Source organism: Anas platyrhynchos, chromosome 13 (assembly GCF_047663525.1).
Source record: "Anas platyrhynchos isolate ZD024472 breed Pekin duck chromosome 13, IASCAAS_PekinDuck_T2T, whole genome shotgun sequence".
Taxonomy (NCBI): domain Eukaryota; kingdom Metazoa; phylum Chordata; class Aves; order Anseriformes; family Anatidae; genus Anas; species Anas platyrhynchos.
In genome coordinates this window covers 11324506-11347188 of record NC_092599.1, presented here as the reverse complement: position 1 = coordinate 11347188, position 22683 = coordinate 11324506, and the positions used below count along the sequence as shown (strand labels likewise).

The 22683-nt window shown below is 59.3% G+C and overlaps 1 protein-coding gene across 4 annotated transcripts in view; it reads left to right on the top strand.

Annotated features, from left to right (window-relative positions):
• The window catches only part of PLXNA1 (plexin A1), a 104535-nt gene that overhangs the window by 35807 nt on the left and 46045 nt on the right, over positions 1 to 22683 (top strand). For all 4 annotated transcript variants that reach the window (XM_072044559.1, XM_038185761.2, XM_072044557.1 and 1 more), the window contains exons 4-10: positions 2065 to 2205; positions 4556 to 4656; positions 5192 to 5315; positions 7429 to 7582; positions 8204 to 8303; positions 16068 to 16182; positions 21949 to 22149. In XM_072044559.1, coding sequence (XP_071900660.1) covers positions 2065 to 2205; positions 4556 to 4656; positions 5192 to 5315; positions 7429 to 7582; positions 8204 to 8303; positions 16068 to 16182; positions 21949 to 22149 — 936 coding nt within the window. The remainder of the gene's footprint in view (positions 1 to 2064; positions 2206 to 4555; positions 4657 to 5191; positions 5316 to 7428; positions 7583 to 8203; positions 8304 to 16067; positions 16183 to 21948; positions 22150 to 22683) is intronic.

The window sequence follows — 22683 nt, the reverse complement described above, 5'->3', positions numbered from 1 at the left end:
GTGCCTCCTGCATCTCCATCTTGGTGGGGGGAGGCTCCACCACACGGCTCCTTCCAGCCCCATGGGAAAGAAAAGCCCCATCCCGAAGCCTTCTCGCCGCCGGCTCGGCCGCAATCGCGTGAGGAAGCCGAGCTAGGACAGGAATCCGGAGTGAGAAATTAGTGTGGGTAATTATTAGTATTGGGTAATTATATCAGCATCAGGATGAGGAGAAAGGTTAATAGAGTTTTATTTTTTTCCCCCGGTGGCTGTGTTTTCCCCTGGGTGGGAAGGGGAGCAGGGTGGGCAGGAAGGCACGTGCTTCCGAGGGGGCTGCTCTGATTACTGCACATCCTCTCCCCCGGCCCCGCAGGTGGGCACGGGTGTGCGGGGAGGAAAGGGGAAGCCACCCCTGTGCCGGTAAGAGATGTCACTGGGAAACCACTCTATTATGCCCCAAACAGCCATGCCAACCCTCCCAAATCCCATTTTCCTGACCCGCAGAGCTGCAGCAGGTGCCGGAGGGGAGGATTCCCATGCGTGCACGTTTGGGGTGGCCACAAGGCCCCCTCCAGAACACCCCAATGTGTTGGCCCCAGCCCCCTTTGACTACAGTCATTATTTGTAGGTCCTTCCTGGAGCCTCAAATTAACTGGAAGTGCTTCACGTCTGTTGTTCTTTTAATGCATCCCTTTCTCTTTCCCAGCACTGCGCAGCGCAATAATGTAATGGGGAAATTACCCCGCTAGTTAAAAATTACTGCCGGCGCAACATCCCCTTGTAGATCTATTTTAGGACCAGGGTAAAACTACATCGATTCCTCCCTGCTGCAGCTCCGGCCCGTAAAAGGGCTGGAGAGGTGCTTTTGTCACCTTGCCATGGCACCGTCCCTCCGGAGAGCTCGGGCAAGGTTTTGTGGTGGGGAGGCTGAGAGCTGGGAGGGGAGCGACCCTAAAAGGGGTGTGGGATTGATGGGAAAATGCCCAATGGGGTCCTGGTTGGGGGAACAGCAAGGACCGGGGGTTTGGGGCTGTGCCAAGGGCTCCAAAAAGTTGTGTCTGCCCCTGCGAGGCTGGCACCCGGGTCCCGCGGGGCGAGGGCGGCCTCTGCGCGCCCCACCGCGCTCCCTGGCTGCTCAGGGGTCTCTTTCTTAATTAAATACATTTGTTTTGTAAAACTGCCTAAAAATAATCCGGGGCTGGTGCGTGCAGGAGGCTGGCGGTGAATCAAAGGCGCCGCTCTAATTAAACGGGCCCCGGTTTGTTTGTGAGCCGCATACATTTCCATGCTAATCAGCTGCGCACCGCCATCCCCATCCTGCTCGCCCGGCCCCGCAGCCTCTGGTTGGGAACCCTGCAAACGCCGGCGTCTGGCCCTGCCGGGGGGCTGCGGGGTCGGGATCAGGGTGGGATGTGTTTTGGGAAGGTTTAGGGTCTCTGAAACAGCAGAGCTTTGTCGGGGCTCGGCTCATGCTTGGTGCGTGCTGCTGGCCCCGTGGTGCCTCCCAACGGGGTTAGCGCCGGTGCAGCGAGGAACCAGCCCACTTGGGAAGCTCCTTAACATGATTGCGAGCCCTAATGGGATCAGAGCCCCTGCCACGCTCCTGCTCGAGGAACAAAGGCGCTTTCTGGACCTCTGCTGACCCTCGGCTTCCTCGAGACCCTTTGGACTTCCCCAGCCACGACCCCGAGCGTTTCCTTTGGTGGATGGGGAGATGTCAGCGCTCGGTGCGGTGCTGCCTGCCAGCTGCTGGCCTTATGGCTGAGCAAGGCTGGGCTCCTCTGGGGGGGCTCTTTAGGGTGGGGAGAGCGGGGTGATGAGGAGTTGGGTGCCGTCATGTGCAGGGTGAGGATTTTGGATATGTATAAACGTGGTGACGGTGGTGATATGCACAAAGGAGAGCAGAAATCTGCCAGAGACCTCCTGGAGAGGACTGAGGTGTTTGTGCTCTGTGCTGCTTTATGATGCTGCGGTGGCCGTGGCTCGCCCCTGTTATCCCTAGGGGGATGCATTCCTTGTTTCCCCACCTCGGGGTGGGTGCGAGGCGTGCACGGGGCTGTGCTCACCCCCTCTTTGTCCCCGCAGATCCTGGTGGACTTGCCGGCCGACAGGAAGCACCAGGCACTGCAGTACGAGAACGTGGTGGCCCACGAGGGCAGCTCCATCCTGCGAGACCTGGTGCTGAGCCCCGACCGCCAGCACCTCTACGCCATGACCGAGAAGCAGGTAAGGGGAGGGGGCTGCAGCCCCTCGGCTCGCCGGACCCCACAGCCCAGGTTGCAGCCTGCGCCCGTCTGGGGGATGTTTTGGGACAGCTTCCTGGTGAGGATCCGGCCCTTTTTGGAGTCAGTGGCTGCCCACGAGGCACCCGGTGGGGCAAAGCAGCACAGATGAGGGTGCCCTGAGCCTCAGGCAGGTGAGCATGGAGCGGTGGGTGCTGTCCCTAAAGCCACCCCATTGCCACGTGCTCCTGTCTGTTCCCTGTGCGGGTGGCAGCCCCCAGACGCGCTGTGCGTCTCTTCCCCATGCTCCTTTTGCCCTGACGGCTGGTGCTGTGCTTCCCTCTCCGTCCTTTGGTGTGTCTCTTGGGGACAGACCCCGCCAGCCCTGCCAGAAGGTCACTTTCCTTCCATTTCTTAATGGCTCTGCTCCCCAGTGCTCCCCAGGCTCTGGCCCCAGCTGCTGCCGAGCCACCCGGTCACCTTTGTCCCCGCGCCGCCTGGGGATGTGCAGCTCCTCCCTGCTCCCCTGTGCAGAAACACCGCCCGGAGGCACCAGCTCCCAGACACTGCCCTGCTGCTCCTCTCCTCCCCGTGCTCTGTGCCCCAGGCACTCATCGTTAGCAGCAGCTGCCTGAAATCCCCATCCCCTGGGGACCGAGGGCTGCCCGACCCTTCCAGCGAGCTGCTGCAAGGGCTGCGTTCCCTGCTGCGAGGCCATAAACCTCCTCTGCTCCATCCCTCCCTCCCCGAGCAGGGATTTGCAGGTTAGCTCCTTGCTCTGAGCAGCTTTTTCCCTTCTGGGCTCGCTGCTTTTGCACCTCGGGGCAGGGGGGGACGTTGGCTGGAGCCAGCAGAGCTGGCGTGCCCTCAAACCTCGGCGCACACACCTCCGTCCGTGCCTCTGCCTCCCCAAATTCGCACCCATTCAGAGGTGCAGACCCCACCCAAGCAGCACGGTCAGGGCTCGTGATGGGTTTTAGCTGGCCGTACGGGGATGGCGTGATCCCAGGCTCGCCGGGGAGCTTGCTGCTACGAGTTAATCCATCAAAGGGCTGCCAGGCGCCGGGGCGGGGGAAGCGGGATCCTGCTGCGTCAGGGCTTTGTGCCGCGCGGCGGTGGCAGGTTTTGGGGCTGTGGGGCCGGGCTGGCTGGGCGCTCACAGCCTCGCCAGCCACGCTCTGGTCCCGTCTCCCTCCCACACGCTGCCTGGGTGGCAGAGGAAGAGGAGGAGGAGGAGGAGGATGGAGCTGAGACCAACGCTGGCAGCTCCGTGCTTGTCCTCCAAGGATCAGGGGACCCAAGGGGCTGTGTTTGTGGTCCCATCACCAACCTGTGCTCCTCAGCCCTTTTTTTTGGGCGTCCTTGCCCAGGAATCATTGGGGATGTCCAGGTAGCCACGAGTGCCATCAGCTCTATGCCTGCCTGCCCGGAGAGGGGCACAGGGGTGGGATGGTGGCTGGAGCATGGCAGGTCTCCTGGCTGCTCGCCCGGGGGTTGGGAGGGAGAAGGATGCTGGAGAGCGGCCTCGTGTTTGTCTAGACAGCCCCGCGGGGACAGCGGAGCCTTTCCCCTCCTCCTCCCAGTTCCTGTCTCTGCTTTCTGCTCTGCTGCAGGCAGCCTGGGGCTTTGCAGGTGAGGCAGGGAGGGGATTTGGGCTCCGGAATTTGAGGCTAGGGCAGTGCCAGGCCACATCACGCCGAGCCCATCCTCTGGCCTGGTAGGACAAAGGAGGGGTCCCTGGCTGAGACTGTGCCCCTTTTCTTGGGTGGCAGAGGTTGTTTTAGGAAAGCCACTGAGCAAATCCTGCCCCACGGGAGCAGTGGGGAAACTGAGGCACGGAAGGGGTGCGGGCAGCTTCCCGAGCCCCCGCCCCGTCCCCCCGCTTCTCCTCCCTGCTCCTTAATAAAAGCTGCTCCTTTCCCTACAACAGCGTGGTGTTATCAGAGTGCTGCTGGAAAGTAATTAAATGAACAGTTGTAACAGAGCTCGAAGGGCTCGGAGAACGAGGGGATTTTAATCAAATGTGGAGGAGCAATTAATAAAGGAGCCGTAACCCTTTCGGAGCGGGGCTGCCAGCCACGGGGGTGTGCAGGAGGAGCTGGGAGCAGGGGCTGAGCCGTTCCCTAAACTCTGCAAAGAAAAGTTTCCCCATCCTGGCCTTACTGGGCCAGCCAGGAGGTGTTCTCCATGCAGAGCTCCCAAACCCAACGGTGTCATGTCCAAGCCTTTCCCCGCTTAGATCTGCGCCCCGTTGAGCCCGGCGAGCAGGAGGGATGCCGGGCAGCATCACCCCTTGCTGTCCCTGCTGTCCCCAGCAGCCCGTCCCCTCCTTCACTCCCTGCCTTGTCCCGCAGGTGACGCGGGTGCCGGTGGAGAGCTGCGAGCAGTACGAGAGCTGCGAGCTGTGCCTGGGCTCCCGGGACCCCCACTGCGGCTGGTGTGTCCTCCACAACATGTGAGTACCATGGGCTGCTCCTACAGCCCCAGAGATTTGTAAACCGTGTCTAGCGCCACTGCTTTCCTCCTTGGGGAGGTCTGTCCTGGTCCTCGCACCTGGCCATGGGGTCTGGAGCCCCCCCAGGGGTTTCTTATGGCCGTGCCAGCCCCTTGCCTCCTCCCGTTTCAGCCAGCACCGTACGGCGCACGCACGGTTTGCTCTCCCCTCTCCGCTCTGCCCGCCGTTTAATTAAAACGCCTCCCGTAATGAAATAATATTGCGGAAAGCACAAAGAGCAGCGGGAGGGAGCTGTTTGCTCCGTGAGGACAGGCGAGGCGCCCGGGGTGGGAGGTGATGGAGCATCGCGGGCTGTGAACGTGTGCGTTGGGCACGGCGGCTGCAGGGCGAGATGAGAGGGGGGTGGGCACGAGTGGAAAAAAGAGCTCCTAGTCCAGCCTTGAGCAGATAAAATCCCTCACCGGGCACGCTGTCCCGCAGCAGGGTGTCTCACAGCCTGTTTGCTGTCTGCTCACCGCGTTTTGTCCCCCCGCAGATGCTCGCGCAAGGACCGCTGCGAGCGGGCGGACGAGCCGCAGCGCTTCGCCTCCGACCTGCGGCAGTGCGTGCAGCTCACCGTCCAGCCCAAAAACATCTCGGTCACCATGTCGGAGGTCCCGGTAAGCACCCCTGCTGCCCAGGCAGCAATTAAAATAAATAATGAGAGTATGGCAAAGAGGGAGAAAGGGGAAGAGAGGTGCAATGCAAATAAAGTGGAGCAAAGTGCAGGGGATTGATGAGGGCTGGCCTGGTGCTGGATGGAGGTAATAGAGCGGCTGATTATCATGCAGAAAAGACATAACGGAGCAATAAATATTTCTCCGTAATATAAATAACAACATGAGAAGTGCCGTGTGTAGGCCAGGGATCCATCTAGCTCGATATCCTGTCTCTGACAGCGGCCAGCAGTGGATATTTTGGGATGAGGCTGAGATGCGCGGCCCCGTCTGTGCAGACGGAGAGGATGATGTACTTCCACCAAGGATTTTCCAGGCCATTAGCACTGTAAAGAGAACGTGAAACAGCGAATACTAGCAATAAACCCTCACAAACTGCCAGGTCTGGATGTCTGGCACTCAGGAGTCCTGAAGGAGATGGCCAGAGCATTCCTTGGCTTGCAGAAGCGGCTTTGGGATAAATCAGGGAACGCTGAGAAAAGCCCAGGCAGCAGAGGAGGGGCTCGTTTTCCTGCCCAGGTGCAGGGAGGGTGCAGGGGATGGCCAAACGGTTAGGGCTGGCTTGGTTTGACACCGGGTTGAGGAAAAACTAGTGGGAAAAAAAACGATGCAGGATACGAGTGATAAAGAATCAAAGATGGGAACGTAATTAATGCCAGTCCATGTGGTTTTCTGTCAAACAAACCACATTTTGTTCTTTGATGAAATTACGCCTCGAATTAGAAGAGGGACTGCGGGGCTGTGATGTCTTTTAGCCTTCTACAAGGCGTTTGACTCGGTGCAACACAACATCCTGATTAAAAATTAGCATTATGCAATATTGATAAAGCACGTGTTAAGTGGATTAAGAACTGGCTCCGTGACAGATCTCCAAGTCGTTGTCAGAGGGGAATTGTCACCGAGCGGCAGCGCTCTGCAAGGGCTGCCGCGGGGATCGGAGCGCGGCTCGGCCGCCCTTCGCGGTGTCATTGCTAACGTGGAAATAAATGTGGGGTCGCTGCTGATGGGATCTGCAGGGGACACGGGGACTGGAGGGAGTTGAGGATGTGATCCCCACGCTGAGCTATGGGGTTCGAGCGGGGCTGGTGTGGCAGGGGGAGTGGGTTTGGTGCCGGTACCTCACAACCAAAGCGAGAGCTCGAGGAGGAAGGTCGGCTTTCGAGAGATGTCCTGGAAAGCGGTGCCTTTGGATGGGATCCCGGGGCCGTGCTGTGTCAGGAAGGGCTCCTGGGGGCAGGCTGTGAGCACAGAGGGGTTTTGAGCTCGTAGCTTTTCTGCTCTCTGTGGTTATTTGTGTGCCTCCCGGCTGGGTGCAGCACAGGGGTCCGGTGCGATTGACACTGGGACGCGGCACTGGGGCCGGAGCGAGTGCTTGGAGGAGCAGGCTGAACCCTTCGGTAAACATCATGTAAATGAGCTGACGGCTGGCGAAAATGCCTTCCAGTGCGAGGCTTCCAGAGCTCAATCTGCTTAGCTTATCAAAAAGAAGATTAAGAGGTGACTTGATTACAGAGTATAAGTGCCTTTACAAGGAGCAAATATCAGGGACTAAAGGGCTTTTTAATCTATCAAGGAAAGGCATAACAAGAACTAATGGCTGGAAGCTGAGAAAAATTCAAATGAGAAATAAGGCGAGCGTTTTGTAAAGCGAGAACTGCTGACCCCGGCGATGAATTTGCAAAGGAAGAGGTGGATTCCTCCCCTCTTGATGTCTGCAGAAGTGGATGCCTTTCTCTGAAATGCGCTTTAGCCAAACACCGGGCTTGGTCTCTGCAGGGAGGTGAGGTGTAATGGTTCATGGTGCAGGAGAGGGCAGAGGATGTCAGGCAGTGATTTGTTCGCTCTTTAACCCACGTCATTCCGCGCTCTTGGCTTGGCTGGGGAGGTCCTGGAGGCGGATGGTGCTTCCTTGGGGCAGCTCTCCCCACCACGTGTGGCTGAGGGCGGGGGGCTGGCACCCCCGTGGTCTTTTCTGTTGGCTGTGCTTGCTCCTAGCAGCCACAGAGGAGTCCTTTTGGTAGTTTCCTGGGGCAATGCTTTGCCTTCTCTCCCCCAGCTGGTCCTGCAGGCCTGGAACGTCCCAGACCTCTCAGCAGGAGTCAACTGCTCCTTCGAAGACTTCACCGAGTCCGAGAGCCGCATCGAGGACGGGAGGATCTACTGCAGCTCTCCCTCTGCCAAGGACGTCATCCCCATCACCAGGGGCCGCGGTGAGCTCGGGTCTCTTGGGCGTGGGGTTGGAAGAAAACCCAAGGCCAACCTTGTCCTGGCGGCTGCCCCATAGCCAGGCACCGAGGAGGGCAGCCTCCTGTGACAGAGATCCCCAGGGTCTGAGCAGGGTTCTTGGGGTGTCGGAGGAAAAGGGCTTTGCTGCTGCTGCTTCTTGAGCTCCTTGCTCTCATCCAAGCCATGGCACAGCTACATGCTGGCACTGCCACAGTCTGCATGGCAGTCCTACTAATTATGGGGCACGCTGGCCTCGTTCCCCAGCTGTGGACCATTTCTGGGCAGAGGTACTGCACATATCCACAGACTTTAGGATGTTGCTGCCCCCAGAACTGTTAAGTTCCCCTCCAGCACCACTGGCACACCCCCAGGCAGCTGCCTCCGTGCTGCCAGCTGCAGTTAGCCGGAGGGGCTTGGTGCTGTGCCTGCGCCTTGCTGACCCGTTTGGTGTCCGGTTGGGTGTGGATGGGCACCCTCCTTGTGTTTCCAGGTGTGGAGGTTTTGTTAGTTGGCTGGGATGAGTGGAGTTGTTGCCCAGATCCTTCCAGCCTTGTGCTGCGCGCCGTGTCCTTTCTGACGCCCTTCTCTGCCTTGCTCTCTCCCAGGGGACAAGCGAGTGGTGAAGCTCTACCTGAAATCCAAGGAGACGGGGAAGAAGTTTGCCTCGGTGGATTTTGTGTTCTACAACTGCAGCGTCCATCAGTCGTAAGTGACCTGGGCTTCGTGAGTGCGCTCTGGTTTGGGTATGTGGGAACACGCAGCATCAGGGCTGAACCTCGCTTAAGAGCGGGGGTTTGGGGTTTGAGAAAAGCTTTGGAGGAAAAAGCGAGTTTACTGCATTGCAGGCGGTAGCAGTCCATGTGACTGCAAATGCCAAGCGGCTCGTTATCCCTGCAAACAGTTAACAGGAGAGACTTGGCCATGCAGAAGGAGAGCCGTGCTCTCCTGTGGGGGTACCTCCTGCCCAGCTGTGTGGGGAGGGAGCTGGGATGTCCCAGCAGAGCTGCGTGTCCTGGGGCCTTCACCCGAGCGCTGCCTCGCTGGAAGTGATTGTCAATCTGCTTTCTCGTCAGGCTGCCTTGAAACCTACTTCAAATACGGGTTTTTAGGCGGTCTGAGATGTGCATGGGATAAAGCAGAGGGGGTGTGGGTTATTGACGTGCTGTCTAAGCACAGTGGCTGGGGTTTCTAGGAGCGAGGAGCTGTGGGCAGCGTGCTCAGGGAGAGGGCTGCGCCGCGGGAACGCCGGAGGAGATGCCGGGATGTGTTCGGGCAAAGGATTTGGAGCTGGAGAATGCGAGCAATTTCCTTCTCCTGCCAGCAGCCTCCCACGGATGGTGGCACTCGGGCTGATCAGTAATTATAGATAAGCAAGCGCGGAGGGATCTCTTTGGGACAGCTTTTTGCCAAGGATCCAGCCTGGCTCGGGGGTTTGGCGAGCGAGCTGCGGTTCCTGCGTGGGTCAGGGGAAGGCAGCTGAGATGTGCAGGCACCCGGCTGGGGGTGTGCAGCCTCCAAAAGGCCCGGGGATATCGAGGTGAGAGAGCAAAATGAAGCTGTCACCGCTGCAGCGGGGCCCTGCAAGCCTTGTGCATCGCAGCCCCGGGGTTTCTGCCCTGCCTGCGCTGGCACGAGGAGCAGGATTTACTCCGGGGAGCGAGGGGGGAGGGAGTTTGCAAACTTGACTTTCGCACTCACCTTGCCTCCCGAGATGAGCTTTGTCTCCCTTCACGTCGTGCGGTTTCAATAACATGAGCTCAGCTTTGGCTCAGGGTGGCTGCATGTCATTATTTTGCAAATCAGAAAGCAGACGCGACTTTTATTTTTCTAAACGCGAGAAACGAGACTTCTAAGTACAAGGAGGATCGGATTAGCCCAACGAGGGCCACAGCGTTTTGGTCCAGCGGGAAGGGCTGGGGAGGGAATTGGCATTTTATTTTATGTGCCTGACATAGGAGCAAAAAAAAACCCACCCCCCTCTTCCCCAACAAACCTACAACAAAGAGCCCTGACTGATTTATTACCGCGTTGATGTTTAATTTTGGATGCATTATTTAAAAAGGCTAATTATGGATGCATTAATATTTATGGGCTCCGGTTGGAGCTGATAGAAAAGTCCACGTTCTAGGCTGGTGAACATTATTATTATTTTCTTTACGTCAAGAATTTTAGGGTTTGGAGGCAGTTCTTAACTATGTGACCTGCAGCCGAATCATACCCACAGAACACGACGATCTCGGGGGTGATGCAATACTTTTAAATACCATTTGCAGACAGGCGTCTTTAATGGATCTCCTCGGAGTTAATAGCCTTTCAGATCCAGGTTTCATATTTTGCAGAGGAAAATCTATAAGTCAGCCTGATAAATTCTGTATTAGGAGCAATGTGCTTTTCCACGAGGCTAATGTTTTTCCTGTGGAGTTCTCTGATGACCGTGCATTATGTTTTCGTTTTACATTTGGGCAGCTTGGCTTGGCTTGGGAGCCAGAGGCCGGCACGTCGACTCATTCCTCAGCCGGGGATGAAATGTTTGGGCGAGGTTTTCAAACTGCTGGGGAAAGATAGAGGAATGGCAAGGCAGCTCTTCTGCTGGAGCAACTCCTGGGGAGCTGATGCTCCTCCACCTGTGTGGCTTCGGAGCTCTCCCCGTGCGTTTCCAAGGCAGAAAGTCCTTTGAAAGGGTTTGTTCCAGGCTCCTTCCCGCAACTCCCAGTGCCTGTCAGGCTCTCATCAGGTGCCTCTTCTTTCTCTGATTTCCCCTTTCTAACACCTGCAGCCTGAAATACTTAGTAGAGACTCAGATTCTCAGGATAGCTCTTGTTTTGGAACTGATACGCCCCGTGGTTTTCAGGGGGTGAGCAGCGCTGTGCCCATTTACAGGACTCTTCCAGCTGGCAGCTTGCAACAAGGGATCCCTTTGGCACCAGCCCCTTTTTGCAGAGAGATGATGCTGTGACTTTGGGCTGTTTCCAGTCCCCTTTTCCTGGCGGCCTGCCTGATGTGGGTGATCCCCAGGTAATGCAGAATGGGCAGAAATCACAATAAATGGTGTAACAGCACGGAGAGGGGTGCGCCGGGGGTACCAGGCGCTGCACCAGGGCTGCTCCAGCTCCTCCTGCAGAAAAGCCCCGCAGCAGGGCCTCGTCCTTGCTCTGCTGGATCCGAAGGGTGAGCGGGGAGGCAGAGCCTGCCGTGATTGAAAAATGAGCGAGGTTTGTTTGCGATGAAAACAAATCGTTTCCCGTTCAGAGCGACGAGGACAAGCCCTGCGCCCGGCTCCTGCCGCAGCCTGCGAGGAGGCGGAGATGCAGCCAAGGAGGCAGGTGGGGGTTTGTCTCTCTGAGCCTTTCCTCGTAGCAGGCAGGAATTTCAGCAGGCTTTTGAGGCCACGAGGTGTTTGAGGATGGGTAAAACTATTGTGTAATGCCTCGGTGAGCTCCTCTGTCCCGGGGCTGTGTCGGTATTTGCCAGGAGGCAGGGAGGGATCTGAATGCAAACTGTTTGCTCCATGTGCAGGGGGTGTGCCTGGGTCAGGGGCATTGGCTGGTTGGGGTCGGATGCCTCTGAATTCCTCAACAGGGGGCTTTTTGCTAAGGGTTGTCAGGATGATGTGAAGTGCAGAGTGCTGGGTCTGCATCGAGACCCCTGTCACCAGCTTGTGCCCTACAGAGCATGAGGAGTGCTCCTGTGCATGGAAGGATGGCTCATCCTGTCCTTGGGGAGGGCTTTCCTCCTGCTCTGGGTCACCTGGAAAGCTCCTTTGGGGCTCAGGATTTTTTTCAGGTTGTGACATTTGGGGTATTTTTCTCCAGGTTTTGGGTCTTTTTCTCCTGGAGGTCTCTGCGTCGGGGAGGGGGTTGCTGGTGGAGCCACCGTCTGCATTGAGTGGAGAAGAGGAAACCTGGAGCTGGGTGCAGAAAACTGGGGTCCCTCGCAGAGAGGGATGCAGGAGGGTATCCGCCAGCTCACGGGGCTGCCCCTGTGGGCTCAGGGGATGGGGAGCACCGGGCTGGAGGCCTGCGTGGTTCCCTCGGGGGTTTCCTATGGGGCATTGATCAGGCGCAGGCGATTGAAGACCACTTGGAGGCTTTGATAGTCTAATGAATCAGCCCGTGTCCGGAGTGCCTGTGTGCAGATGTGGAGGTTGTCTTTGTAAGCATTAAGCTCCCTCTTCAAAGCATTCTCTGGGAAATGAGTCCCCTTTCAAGATAAAGCCGCGATGCCAGGCTCCCCGCCTGCCTCCAGCGCAGGGAGGTGGGTGAATGGGAAATCCCCCTGCAAAGCCAGAGAACAATGCAGGACGAGGGTGGGGAGCACTTGGAGAGGGGAATTCCTCGGGATACGAGAGCTGCAGAGCTGGGGGCCTGGAGAGAGCCCACGTGGGGCTGGCACAGAGCCCCCTCATCCAGTCCCTGCCTCCGACAGGCTCCAAACCCAGCTGTTCCCAAGGACAACCGAGACGTGGTTCTTCCCACTGCTCCCATGCCTGCTGCCTGGATTTCCCTTAGGGAAATTCATGTTCTTAACGCTGTCGGGGTTTGTCTTTTTGGTCCTGGGGGCTGGCAAGTGGAGCTGGTGGGGAGGAGGATGAGAGTGTTGGCACTTGTGTGATGCTGTGGCGTGCCTGGCACGTCACCAAAATGCGCCCGGCATGTGGGCAGAGACAAAGCCACGGCCACGAGTGGTGTGGAAGCAAAACCCAGGCAGTGGCACAGGAAAAGGAGAAAAATCCCAGGTCAGGGGGACTGATGCTGAGAGAGGGGAGCCGGGCAGACTGAAATTGGTGCCGATGGATGCCTGTGCTGTGCTCGTGCACATCCATGGGGTAACGGTGGTACCGCCCTCGTGGCTGTGCCAGTTGTGGTGCCGGGGTGCTGAACGTCCCCGAGGGTGCTGAACATCTCGAGCAGCGTGCAGGCATCTCTCCTGGCTGGAGAGATGCGACTGCTGCGTTCGAGTAGGGCAGCCCCGTCGCACAGGTCGGGCTGGCCCTATAAGTCCCCATTAGGCAAATGGGATTTTAATGCCTAGCTCAGGGGCTGGGAGCAGCGGGGCTGCTCTCCTCGCCTGCCTGCCGTGTCCCAGAGCCCGCCGGCCGCTTGCTTTGTCCCTTGGTGGCAGCGTGGGACGGTGCCAGCCTTGTTACCAGGCTCCTGTCCGGCCGGGCTGCCCGCGGCACGCTCGGTAGCAGCTTGCAAAGCCGGGGCTGCTGATTTCCAGATGCTTGCAGATGCTTTCTCCTCCACGGCACGGACAGATGGCTGCGGGCGGCTCACGAAGTGTGTCTGTGTTTTACCACCTCTGAGCTGCGAGGCGGTAACAGATCTGCGCCTGTTCCGAGCCTAGGGCAGGTGGGAAACCCTGCGGGATCGCACCGGAGGCTGCTCGGGATAACCTCTGCTAGGTCACCTCTGCTGTGAGCGAGGAGGAAGGCTGGTGCAGCCTGGCGGTGTGTTTCAAACAAATTGCTTCTGAAGAGTTTAAAACTCAGGGTCCAATTCTGCAAGCTCTAGGCAGAGAGGTGTGGACGCAGTGGGTTTTCTGTGCCCAACCCCTGTACCCGTGAGCAGGACCCCGAGCAAAACCTCTCACAGCAGGGATGGAAAAGCTCCCCAAAAACGAGAGGGCAGCAAGCTGGTGGTTTGAGACGGGCAGAGAAGGCTGGAGGGAGGCGAGAGCAGATCTCCTGCTGTGGGTCTGCCTCGTGCCAGGGGTTTGGGTAGGGGCTGGGGGCACTGCCTGCCCTCTCCCGCTGCTCTTCCAGCTTCCCCCCATCCCTGGGCCAAAGCGATGGATATAGAGCCCCAAGTGCTGCAGCTCGGCCCCTCACCCCGTGCAGCTGCTGCTCCAGATGCAGGCTGTGCTGGAGCTGGCTATCCACTAAGGACGCATCCTCCTTGCCAGGAGAAGGTCTGAGCAGCAGCCTGGGGGCTCGTGGGCGGTGGGTGTGCGGCAAGCGCACGCAGATGCTGTTTGCACCAGCGCTGTGTTCGTTGTTCCCCTCTCCGTGACCCTCCCTCGTTGTGCACTGGGTGTCATTGAACTCAGCCCATCTCAGTTTGTGCTGTGTCCTTCCCCCAAAAACACGCTGCTCCTGTTCAGCACGGGATTATTCCCCTGCCTCACTGCTTCTCCGAAGCCCACTCCTGGTGTGGACGGAGCTGGTGGGTTCACCTTTAGCCAGCCTCTCCTTCCCCTCTCTCCCTCCCTCTCTTGTTTGCTCGCCCTGCCTTATCTCGCTCCTGCGGATGCCGGTTTTGTTTTCTGCCTTTCCCTCTCCGCTCGGAGCACTGGAGAGAGCTCTCAGCTCTTTCAGGCCGGAGATAAGAGAAGCGAGCGGCCGCGTTCCCAGGCCGCCTGGATGCCGACGCGGCGGCAAGGCACACGTGGCACGCCTGGGGCTGGCAGCTGGGAAGGGCAGGGGGCAGTGAGCCCGCTCCCCGCTGGCTTCTCCGACCGAGAGAGAGCTGGGGCTGCCAGAGGTTGGTTTGGAAACCCGAGGGGAGCAGCACCAGGAGGCCTTGAGGCAGCCTGGCAGTGAGCCGGGGGGCGAGCACCAGCCCCCAGCCTGCCCAGAGCTGTGTCTGTCCCCATGCTGCTGGTGGGGAGCCGCCTGCCGGCTCGTTCTGGGGGTGGATTTATGGCAGGCAGCAAGCCCAGGCTTGTTTTAGGACGGGGAATGTGTGCACAGAGCGAGCCTGAAATCCTGGAGAGGTTACAGCTCCTCGTGCACAGGGGTGTTAGGAGGGAGGGGAGCACAGCCGAGGTTCCCTCCTTTTTTCCTGCACTCCCTGGAGGCTTTGCCTCTCCCCAGTCCCTGTAAGGGCTCTGGGGAAGGAACTGGGGACGAGGGGAGCAAACCGAGGGCCCCCAAGGGTCCGTGTGTCGGTGCTGTGCCTGGCTGGGCTCTGCCTGCCTTGCTTCAGGGAGCCGGGGGGGCTTCGGCACAGGCGGCAGAAACTCCCCCTAATTATCAGGAGTGATGAAAGCCTCTTAGGCGAGGAGTGACGAGGGAGAAGAGCCTGACCGTGGGAAGGAGAGAGACAGCACAGATGGCACCGTGCTGCCGAGCAGCCTGCTCCTGTGTGGGGAACAGCCCGCGGGGACAAACGGCCGCCCCGGGACATCCCCGGCCCCTCCACGGGGCCCGACCTTGGAGCTCAGCCTTTCCTGCTCACAGTCCCTAAATTTTTTTTTGTTGGTTTCTGGGGTTTAATGAACCATGTGCCTAGCACCCGGGTGCTTGAGGTGAGCCTTGGTCTCCAGGCTGTGCTCCCTGGGACAGGCCTGAGGTGCTGTGGGGCCAGAGGTGTGTGCTGAGCGCGTTTATGGGGGCACTTTGAAAACCATCCCTGAAAATGATCGCTTTAGAAGCGACCCAGTTGGTTAAAAGCAGCCAGCAGGGAGCGAGTTAGGAGGTGGAGGTGTCCCCCATTTACCTGCCCCCCAGGTTGTGTGCTTGAGCCCTTCAGGGCGAGGACCCAGGGGTAGGAGCAGTCCTTTTGTGTCCCCTGTGCCCCCCCTGCACCTCTCTCCATCAAAGCAACCGGAGCTCGGAGGCCTCGGCTGTGCTTTTAAGTCGAATCTCTGCAGCTGAAATAAAATCGCATATATTTGCATAAGGAGCATCTCAATTAGCATATTTGTGGGTAAAGCTAAAAGGGCTGTTCATTTGGAAGTGAAAATGTGAGCGAAACATGGAAATGACTTCCAGCCCCCTTTACAAGCAGCTTAATTAAATATTTCCTTAGTGTGTGCGCATGGATTTAGGGAGCTATCGCTGTGGATGTAACAGGGTGTGAAGGCCCTGGGCGGGGAGCTGCGGCCCCACAAAGCCACACGGGTGCCCGGGCACCCTGAGCTGTCCCCACACCTCTGAAGGATGCAGGGGCAGGGATTTGGGGTGCCCATCCCGGGGTTTCTGTGCAGGAAGAGGGAAGCATTTGGGGTGGGAGCGGGTCACACGCGGCGCATTGTGCGCAGCTGAAAGGCACCACAGTCCCCACGGGTTAATCTGCCCCAACCTTTAGCCACTTCTCATTCTCCTCTCAATGAGCGTGCATTAAGTTGGCTCTAACGCCCCCTCTCCCCGCAGCCGAGAGCCCATGTGCTAAGGTTGCCTTTCAGCACACCACAGCCCAGCTCCTGGAGCTGCAGCACGGCCCCATCCAGGGCTGGCGGGGAGGGATGGGCTCAGCTCTGCCAAGCAGGGGGAGCGTGGTGGGCTCTGGGGGAAGGACGAAGCACCCCTTTGGTGCTGCCCAGCCTGGGCAGCAAAGCCCTGGGTGCACAGCTCTGCCATCCCTTGGGGTTTTGGGGAGAGAGGCCTCGAACCCGCTCCTTTACGCACCGGGCGACCTCATGGTGCTGTGTAGTCTCCACACAGCCCCACAGGATCAGCCCTGGAGCTCCTGTGAGGTTTGACCCCTGCTGCCACCACCTAACGCTGCTGCTTTGCTCTCTCCACAGCTGCCTGTCCTGCGTGAACGGCTCCTTCCCCTGCCACTGGTGCAAATACCGGCACATCTGCACCCACAACGCTGCCGACTGCTCCTTCCTGGAGGGGCGCGTCAAGCTCTCCGAGGTAAGGCGAGCCACCTCTGCTCTCCTCCCCTTGTCCCGTCGCGGCCCTTTGCCCCACAGGGATGGGTTTAGCCAGAGGAGAAGCGTTTTCCCAATCTTTCCCACCGCCTCATTTCCCACACAGGCCGTGCCCACGGTGCTGGGCTTGCCTGAGAAGCAAGGAGGGAGTTGTGGGAAGAGCTGTGGGGCTGCCTGCTGGCGGGGAGAGGCTGTACGAGCTGGGAAGTGTCACTGCAGAGGCTGTTTGGGAATCTGGGCTAAGTCAGAAAGCACTTTAGGCTGAATGAAGTGAAAAACAAAGGCAGAGATGCTTAAGCATTTTCCTTTGATGTTTTTGAAGGGAGCAAGCTTGAATTGTCATTGCAGAACAACTTGTTTTCAGAGAGGGGAAGGTTTAAATCCGTAAAACAAACCATCTTGCTGCACCTCACGCCTTCTTCATCTCTAATACTTCGCAAAGAAGCATGTTACTTGGTGGGGGTTTATCCTGCACAGCATCTGTGCCACCAGCCAGGGAAATCCATCGCTCACGGGGCACCTCCAGGAGCTCCCTGCCTCTGCAACCTGCCAGGGCATCGCTGGCTGCTTGGGTTGGATCTGGCGGGGTCTGGCAAAGCAACCTGTGTCTCTGAGGGTCCTGAAGGGAGAGTTTTGGGGAGGACGGTCTCTCCTGAGGCTGCCAAACCCACAGGAGGTGTCTCAGGCTGAGCCTACCTGGGTTTCCAGTCCTGCTGCCTGAGCCGTGCTGCTGGGAGCGGGGCAGCAGTGCCCTGCTGAGCGGTGCGAGGGGATGGTGGCCTGGGGAGAGCGTTTGCTGAATTGGCTCAGAGAAACCTCCCCCACGCTGGCTGTTTGGGCTCTGAGCTCTCTCAGAGCTTGTGTCGTGGTGGCCGCCAAGCCAGGGCTGGTTCCTGGGAACAAAGAACAAAAGAGCCCTGTCTGAGGAGCCTCACAAGACTTCGCCGTCCTGGCTGGCACGAGAGCAAGCCTCCCGCTGTGTCTGTCTGCTCGGGAGGAGCAGCAGCCACATATCCGAGTGGATCTCGTGTGATTTGTGCCTTACGATGTCTCCCTTTATCCTCGGTGAGGACCTGTGGCCTTGTGGGTCCCCTTTTGGATTGGGGTTGCTGTCCTGTGTCCCCATGCTTCAGTGCTGGGCTTCGAGTTGGATGGGACCGCCTGTGGCCGGGGAGCCCTCAGCCGTATTACTCATGTGCTGTGTTGTTTTCCCTCCTGACCCTGCCTCTGGAGCTGCTCTGGGCTCCTCACTGGAACAGATCAAGCTCCCAGCAGGGAACAATCAATTTTCCCCCTTCATCCTGCCTGCCTCTGCCATTACTTTGAGGAGCTCGAGCCCTCCAGGAGGGGACGGGAGAGCTGGGCCATCGCTCAGCCAGTGCGTGGCCACCAGCAGCACAATTCCTCGTGTGCTGGGACCCGATGGATGGAGCAGCATCTTCACCCGTGCTGGGGCTGGCCCTGCGTGTCTTCTCCATTCTCTGTGGAAAACCAGGGTGCCTGGACCTGCTACCTCTCTGCGTGGAGCTGCTGTGTCTACAGGAGAAGATTTGGGCTCCCTGCACCTCTTTGGGCTTCAGGAGCGAAGGATGCGGGTGGCCTTCCAGCAGACGGTGGCATTACCTGCTGTGCTGGATCCAACATCGTTCCTCTGGGCGTGGAGCTGAGCAAAGCCTCCTGGAGAGCTGCAGGAGCCCAACCACCGCTCTCACGTGTGGGTAGGTGGGCTCGGCACTTGGCCATTTCTGCACAGCAGCAGGAGGATGTTGGAAAGGGGACGCCGCTTGTTGAACGGCCCCTTCTGTCCCCTCACTGCCTATGGGATGTCACTTCTGCATGCCCAGCTCCTCGGACTCGCTGGGACGTGAGAGCAGCGCTGGCTTTTCGCCGTCCCTTCCATCCCAGACAACCCAACTCCCAAGTTTTGGCACCTTCTCTCGCTTCCCTCGTGGTTTTATCCCAGCGCCAGGGGCTTGCGTTGCGCTCATCGATGCTCGAGCGTGTCCCGCACGGCCCGCGTGATGCACGGGCCAGAAGGAGCCCAGCTCGGCAACCCCACACAAAGGGGAATTGTGTAACACGAGAAGATTAGAAAAAGCTGTTTTCTCCCAGCTTGTGCCCTGAAGAAATCTGGCGAGGGATCAGCCTGTCCTCGAGGTTGCCTTCCCAGCCAGCTTCTGCAAACAGAGGATGCTCAGCGCCAGCGGTTCCCAGCAGCGCTGGTGCGCACGGGGAGCAGTGCTGGCGCTCTTCCCCCATCCCTTCCAAGCCAACACAGCTGGTAACACCCCCCGTGTGCTGTCTTTGGGACACAGGCACCTTTCCCAGGGGACTCGTGTCACTTCCAGGGCAAGCCGTCCCCCGGCAGACCTCTCAGTCACCCTGGGACCTGGAGCGGCGCCTGCCTTGAGGTCTGGCGAGCCTGGCGCAGCTCGTTTGCACTTTGGTGCGGCCTCAGCAGTTCCTGGCAGGGGTGGCCGGACACCCTCGGCCCAGCCACATCTGTGGGCTGCCTGTCTGTGCTGAGATCCGAAATCCTGCCCCCATCCCTGGCCCTGCAGCCCGGCGGTGGGCAGGGGTGACTCGGTGCCAGACCGCGGCACCGCCGCACAAACCCACGGTGGACGGTCAGCCCGAGCCTTGCCGGGAGGATGTGTAACCCCCAGAGTTATTTTAAGCAGGATTTGGTCTGTCTGCAGCTCGCTTGGTTTGAGTGTGGTGGGCACGGGTCAGGAAAGGCACGAAAATCTGTTAATAGTGGAGCTTAACCCGGGAGCTGCTGCTTCCCACTGGCAGCGTCATTCCTTTCCTTCCCGGGTGAGAGGTGGGTGTTCTGCTGGGAAATGCAAACCCGCAGCACCGTCCTGGGCATGCCTGGGACGTTCCCCTGAAAGTCCGGGGTAACTGGGCTCTTTTGGGGTGTGGGCAGGAGCCACCAGGCCTGTAAATCTGCCTGGGAACAGCAGCAGCAGGAAGGATGTCCCTGCCTGCTGGCTTCTGTGGCTTCCAACCCTCAGCTCCGCAGCCTTTGATTACGTCTCCTTCCCAGAGCTCTCGCTCCTCTGCGGCTTCCTCCGGGGGGTGAAGGGGTGGGAAGGGATGACGAAGCAGCACGGGCTGCTCTTCGCTTGTCCCTGCTTGCAGCGCCCGGTGGTGGCTGTGGGTGTGATCAGGGATTGGAGCCGAATTCCCCTTTCCCCAGCAGTCGCTCTCCGGAGACGTTCCCCGGTGTCTGCCCGATGCGGAGCCACCGCTGGGGGCAAAAGGCTTGTGACCTGCGGGGACCGAGAGCGTTTGCTGAGGCTCTTGGTTGTTCTTCGTTCCCCTGGCTGATGGGAATGGCCGAGCACAGGAGGACTCGGCGGGGGACCCCAAAAACCTCAGAGAAAGCTCTGCCTTGTTGGGAAGAGGTCCGGCCCTCCGGGTGCTCGGGCAGCTGGAGGAGAAGGGGATGGTAGCGAGTGCCCTTCCCCATCCAGCTTCACCTCTCCGTAGCTGTCCTGCCTCGCTGCTGCAGCGGCTCCACGTGTGCCCAGCTCCTGGGAATGTCCCCGTGGTGCCCCTGCTGTGCCCCTCAGCTGCTCCCTGACCAACCCTGGTCACCGGGGACTTGGGCAGTGGGAAGCCAGGGTCAGGGCCAGCCCCAGACTGCCCTCATCGCACCCCTGCTGGTGATAACAGCCTTGCAGCTGGAGCTGGGAGCTGCCAGAGAAACCCAAACCACAGCTTTGCAGCGTGGCTCAGTCTCTCAGCTCTCCAAGCAAACTTGGGCACGCTCGTAATGTCCTGAACCAGCTGGGAAAACATCTTTAATGGGAGCAAATCTGCCTTGTGCAGCGCTCGGGAAGGCGGGGGCAGGGTGCCTTGCTGTCTGCTCATCCCAGCACGTTGTAGCTCCCTGATCCTGGAAGCAAGGGATGTGCAGAGAGGCCTGGTTCCTGCAGGACGGGGAAGTATCAGACATTTCCAAGGGATTTAAGTGACAGGCAGTGCTGGGGCGAGCGTGGTCAGCTGCTTGAAGGGCTCGGAGGGGAAATGAGCTGTCCGAGTGCCCCCACCCCTCCTGCCACCCCGAGGGCTGGGCAGCGCTGCCCCAGCACCCACCAGCACCAGGTGCTTCCTGTTTTGGAGCCGGCTGAAATTTTTGCTGGATGAGACACTTGGCTTCAGCCGGCAGATGCAGAGCGAGTGACGTAGCCGGGAGGACTCGGCTCCGGCTCAGAGCGCCGGGCAGCAAATCCGCCCCGCGTGCCTGCATCGGGGACTGGGGGGGGGACGCCTGTGCCTGCCTCCTTCCCTGCATCTCCCGGGGGTCTTGGGAGCAGCCGTGGTGGGCACGAGAGCGGGTGGAGGTACCCAGTGCCCTGGCAGGACCGGGAGCAGCAGTGATGGGAAATTGAGGAGGTGGTGGGGTCGGAGAGCAAGCCGTGTTTCTGCAATCGAGGGCACCTTCAGTGCTGCTTTGCGGAGGATCAGTCGTGACAGGGAGGTGGCAGGGACAGTGCTGAGGGTCCCCAGCCTGGCCCTGCTTTTGTTTTGTGTAGCACGATTTGAGGACAAGTGGTTTTTCCCCTTAAAAATCGTGCTTTTGGGGAATACAGGCTGGAGAGGAACAGCAAACTGGAAAAGTGAAATGAGTTGGGGTTTGCTGTCGATATTCGCCAAGCAAAACAATTGCTTTTTATTTCCCTGCCACGTTTGATGGATTTATCTCAGCCTGCGGCTCTGCGGGGTCCAGCACGGTGCCGGTGGCTGCAGGAGGCACCTGGGCAGCCTCAATCACACGTGGTTTCTGGTGGCACGGGCTGGACCTGCCCTGGGCAGCAGCAGCACTTTCTGTTTTGGGACCAGCTGATTTTAACACGAGCTGTTCCCCATTGCCCCGTTATTTAAAGCTGCCCCTTCCCAGAGTCGCTGCCGTGGGTGCGAGCCCTCCGCCAGGCTCTGCAAGGCCGGCGTGGGATTGCATCAGGCTGTTGTTGCCGAAGTGGCATCCATTGGGGACGCGGAGCTGTTTTTTTTCTGCCTGAGCTCATTTATTTTTGCTCCCTCCTGCTCCCCTGTGCTTTGCGCATGCAGCTCGCGGCTCCCCCGGAGCAGCTGGGCGCCAGCGGCTATTAAAAGCCGAGCGCTTCGCTTTGCCCTCCCGATGGCTCCTTCCCCGGGGAGCTGGGACCACTCCCTGCCCTCGCCTTCCTCCCCGGCTCGGAGTCATCATCATCCCCTCGCTGTTGGCGCTGGTTTTTGGGGCCCCCCGCGGTCAGGCTGCTTGGGGTGAGGCTGCTTCGAGCTGGCCACGGTTCGAAACGGCAGCAAAACGCAGTGCAGAGCGCTGTGTGGTGTTGCAGAGGGACAGGGGGGAAAGCCTTGTCCGTCCCTTCATGGAGAAAGGGGAGTGGAGGCTGCGTGATGTCTGGGAGGGAAGCCTGACGGCGTGTACCCAGTGGGTGTTTACCCTGAAACCTACTGACTGCAGTGCCAGCATCAAAGCCCGTCTTGTTACAGCCATTTTGCCCCAAAACGCCCAGTTCCGTGCCGCAAGGCTCCTTTCCAGTCTCCTTTTCTGTGTTGAGGCCCAAGCAGCCACGAGGAGCCCGTTTGGGGTTGGGTGCACACGGGGATTTGCTCGGGGTGGCTCTCGGGGCGTTCTGGCAGCGCACGGCCCTGCCTGGCGAAGGGGGGGGGTCCCGCTGCTAGGGGAGGCCGTGCAGCTTTCCCACTTCATCTCTGCCCCTCTCTTTCCTCGCAGGACTGCCCGCAGATCCTGCCCTCCACCCAGATCTACATCCCCGTGGGCGTGGTGAAGCCCATCACCCTGACGGCCAAAAACCTGCCGCAGCCGCAGTCGGGGCAGCGCAACTACGAGTGCATCTTCCACATCCCCGGCAGCACCACCCGCGTCACCGCCCTGCGCTTCAACAGCACCAGCATCCAGTGCCAGAACACCTCGGTGAGTGACCCACGGCACGAGATCCTATGGTGTTTCCTTGCCCCGTACACGCCTCGTTGGCAGGCTGCTCCCTCTGGGGCAGCTGATGGAGATTTTGGGGGTTCCAAGGTGGAGCTCGCAGCCCTTGCCGCCCGCTGCCCTGCTCCCAGGTGTGCGGGGAGGATGCTGCCTGCTGTTGGTTGTTCCATATGGGGTCGACACCCTTGCCACTGAGACCTGGGACCCGCCAGGCTTTAGGGATGCTTCCAGGGAAATTTGTTTTGGGAAGCTGAGGGAAGTTGCTTGGACCAGGGCCAGCTTTGCCTGCCCCCTTCCCTCTGCATCCCGGCTCGCTGGTGCATCGCTCGCTCCCTGCTGTTAGAGTTTGCTCCCTGATGCCTGCCCAGCTAGGTTGTTGTGTCCCTAAATGAAATGGGGTTTTGCAGCCCCTTGGTGAGCACTGTGGGCATGCCCCTGCTGCGTGTCGGTCCCATGCGGGGAGCACCAAGCCCCTGAGCAAAAAGATCCGGGGTATTAATGGCTCTGCCCTCCGGG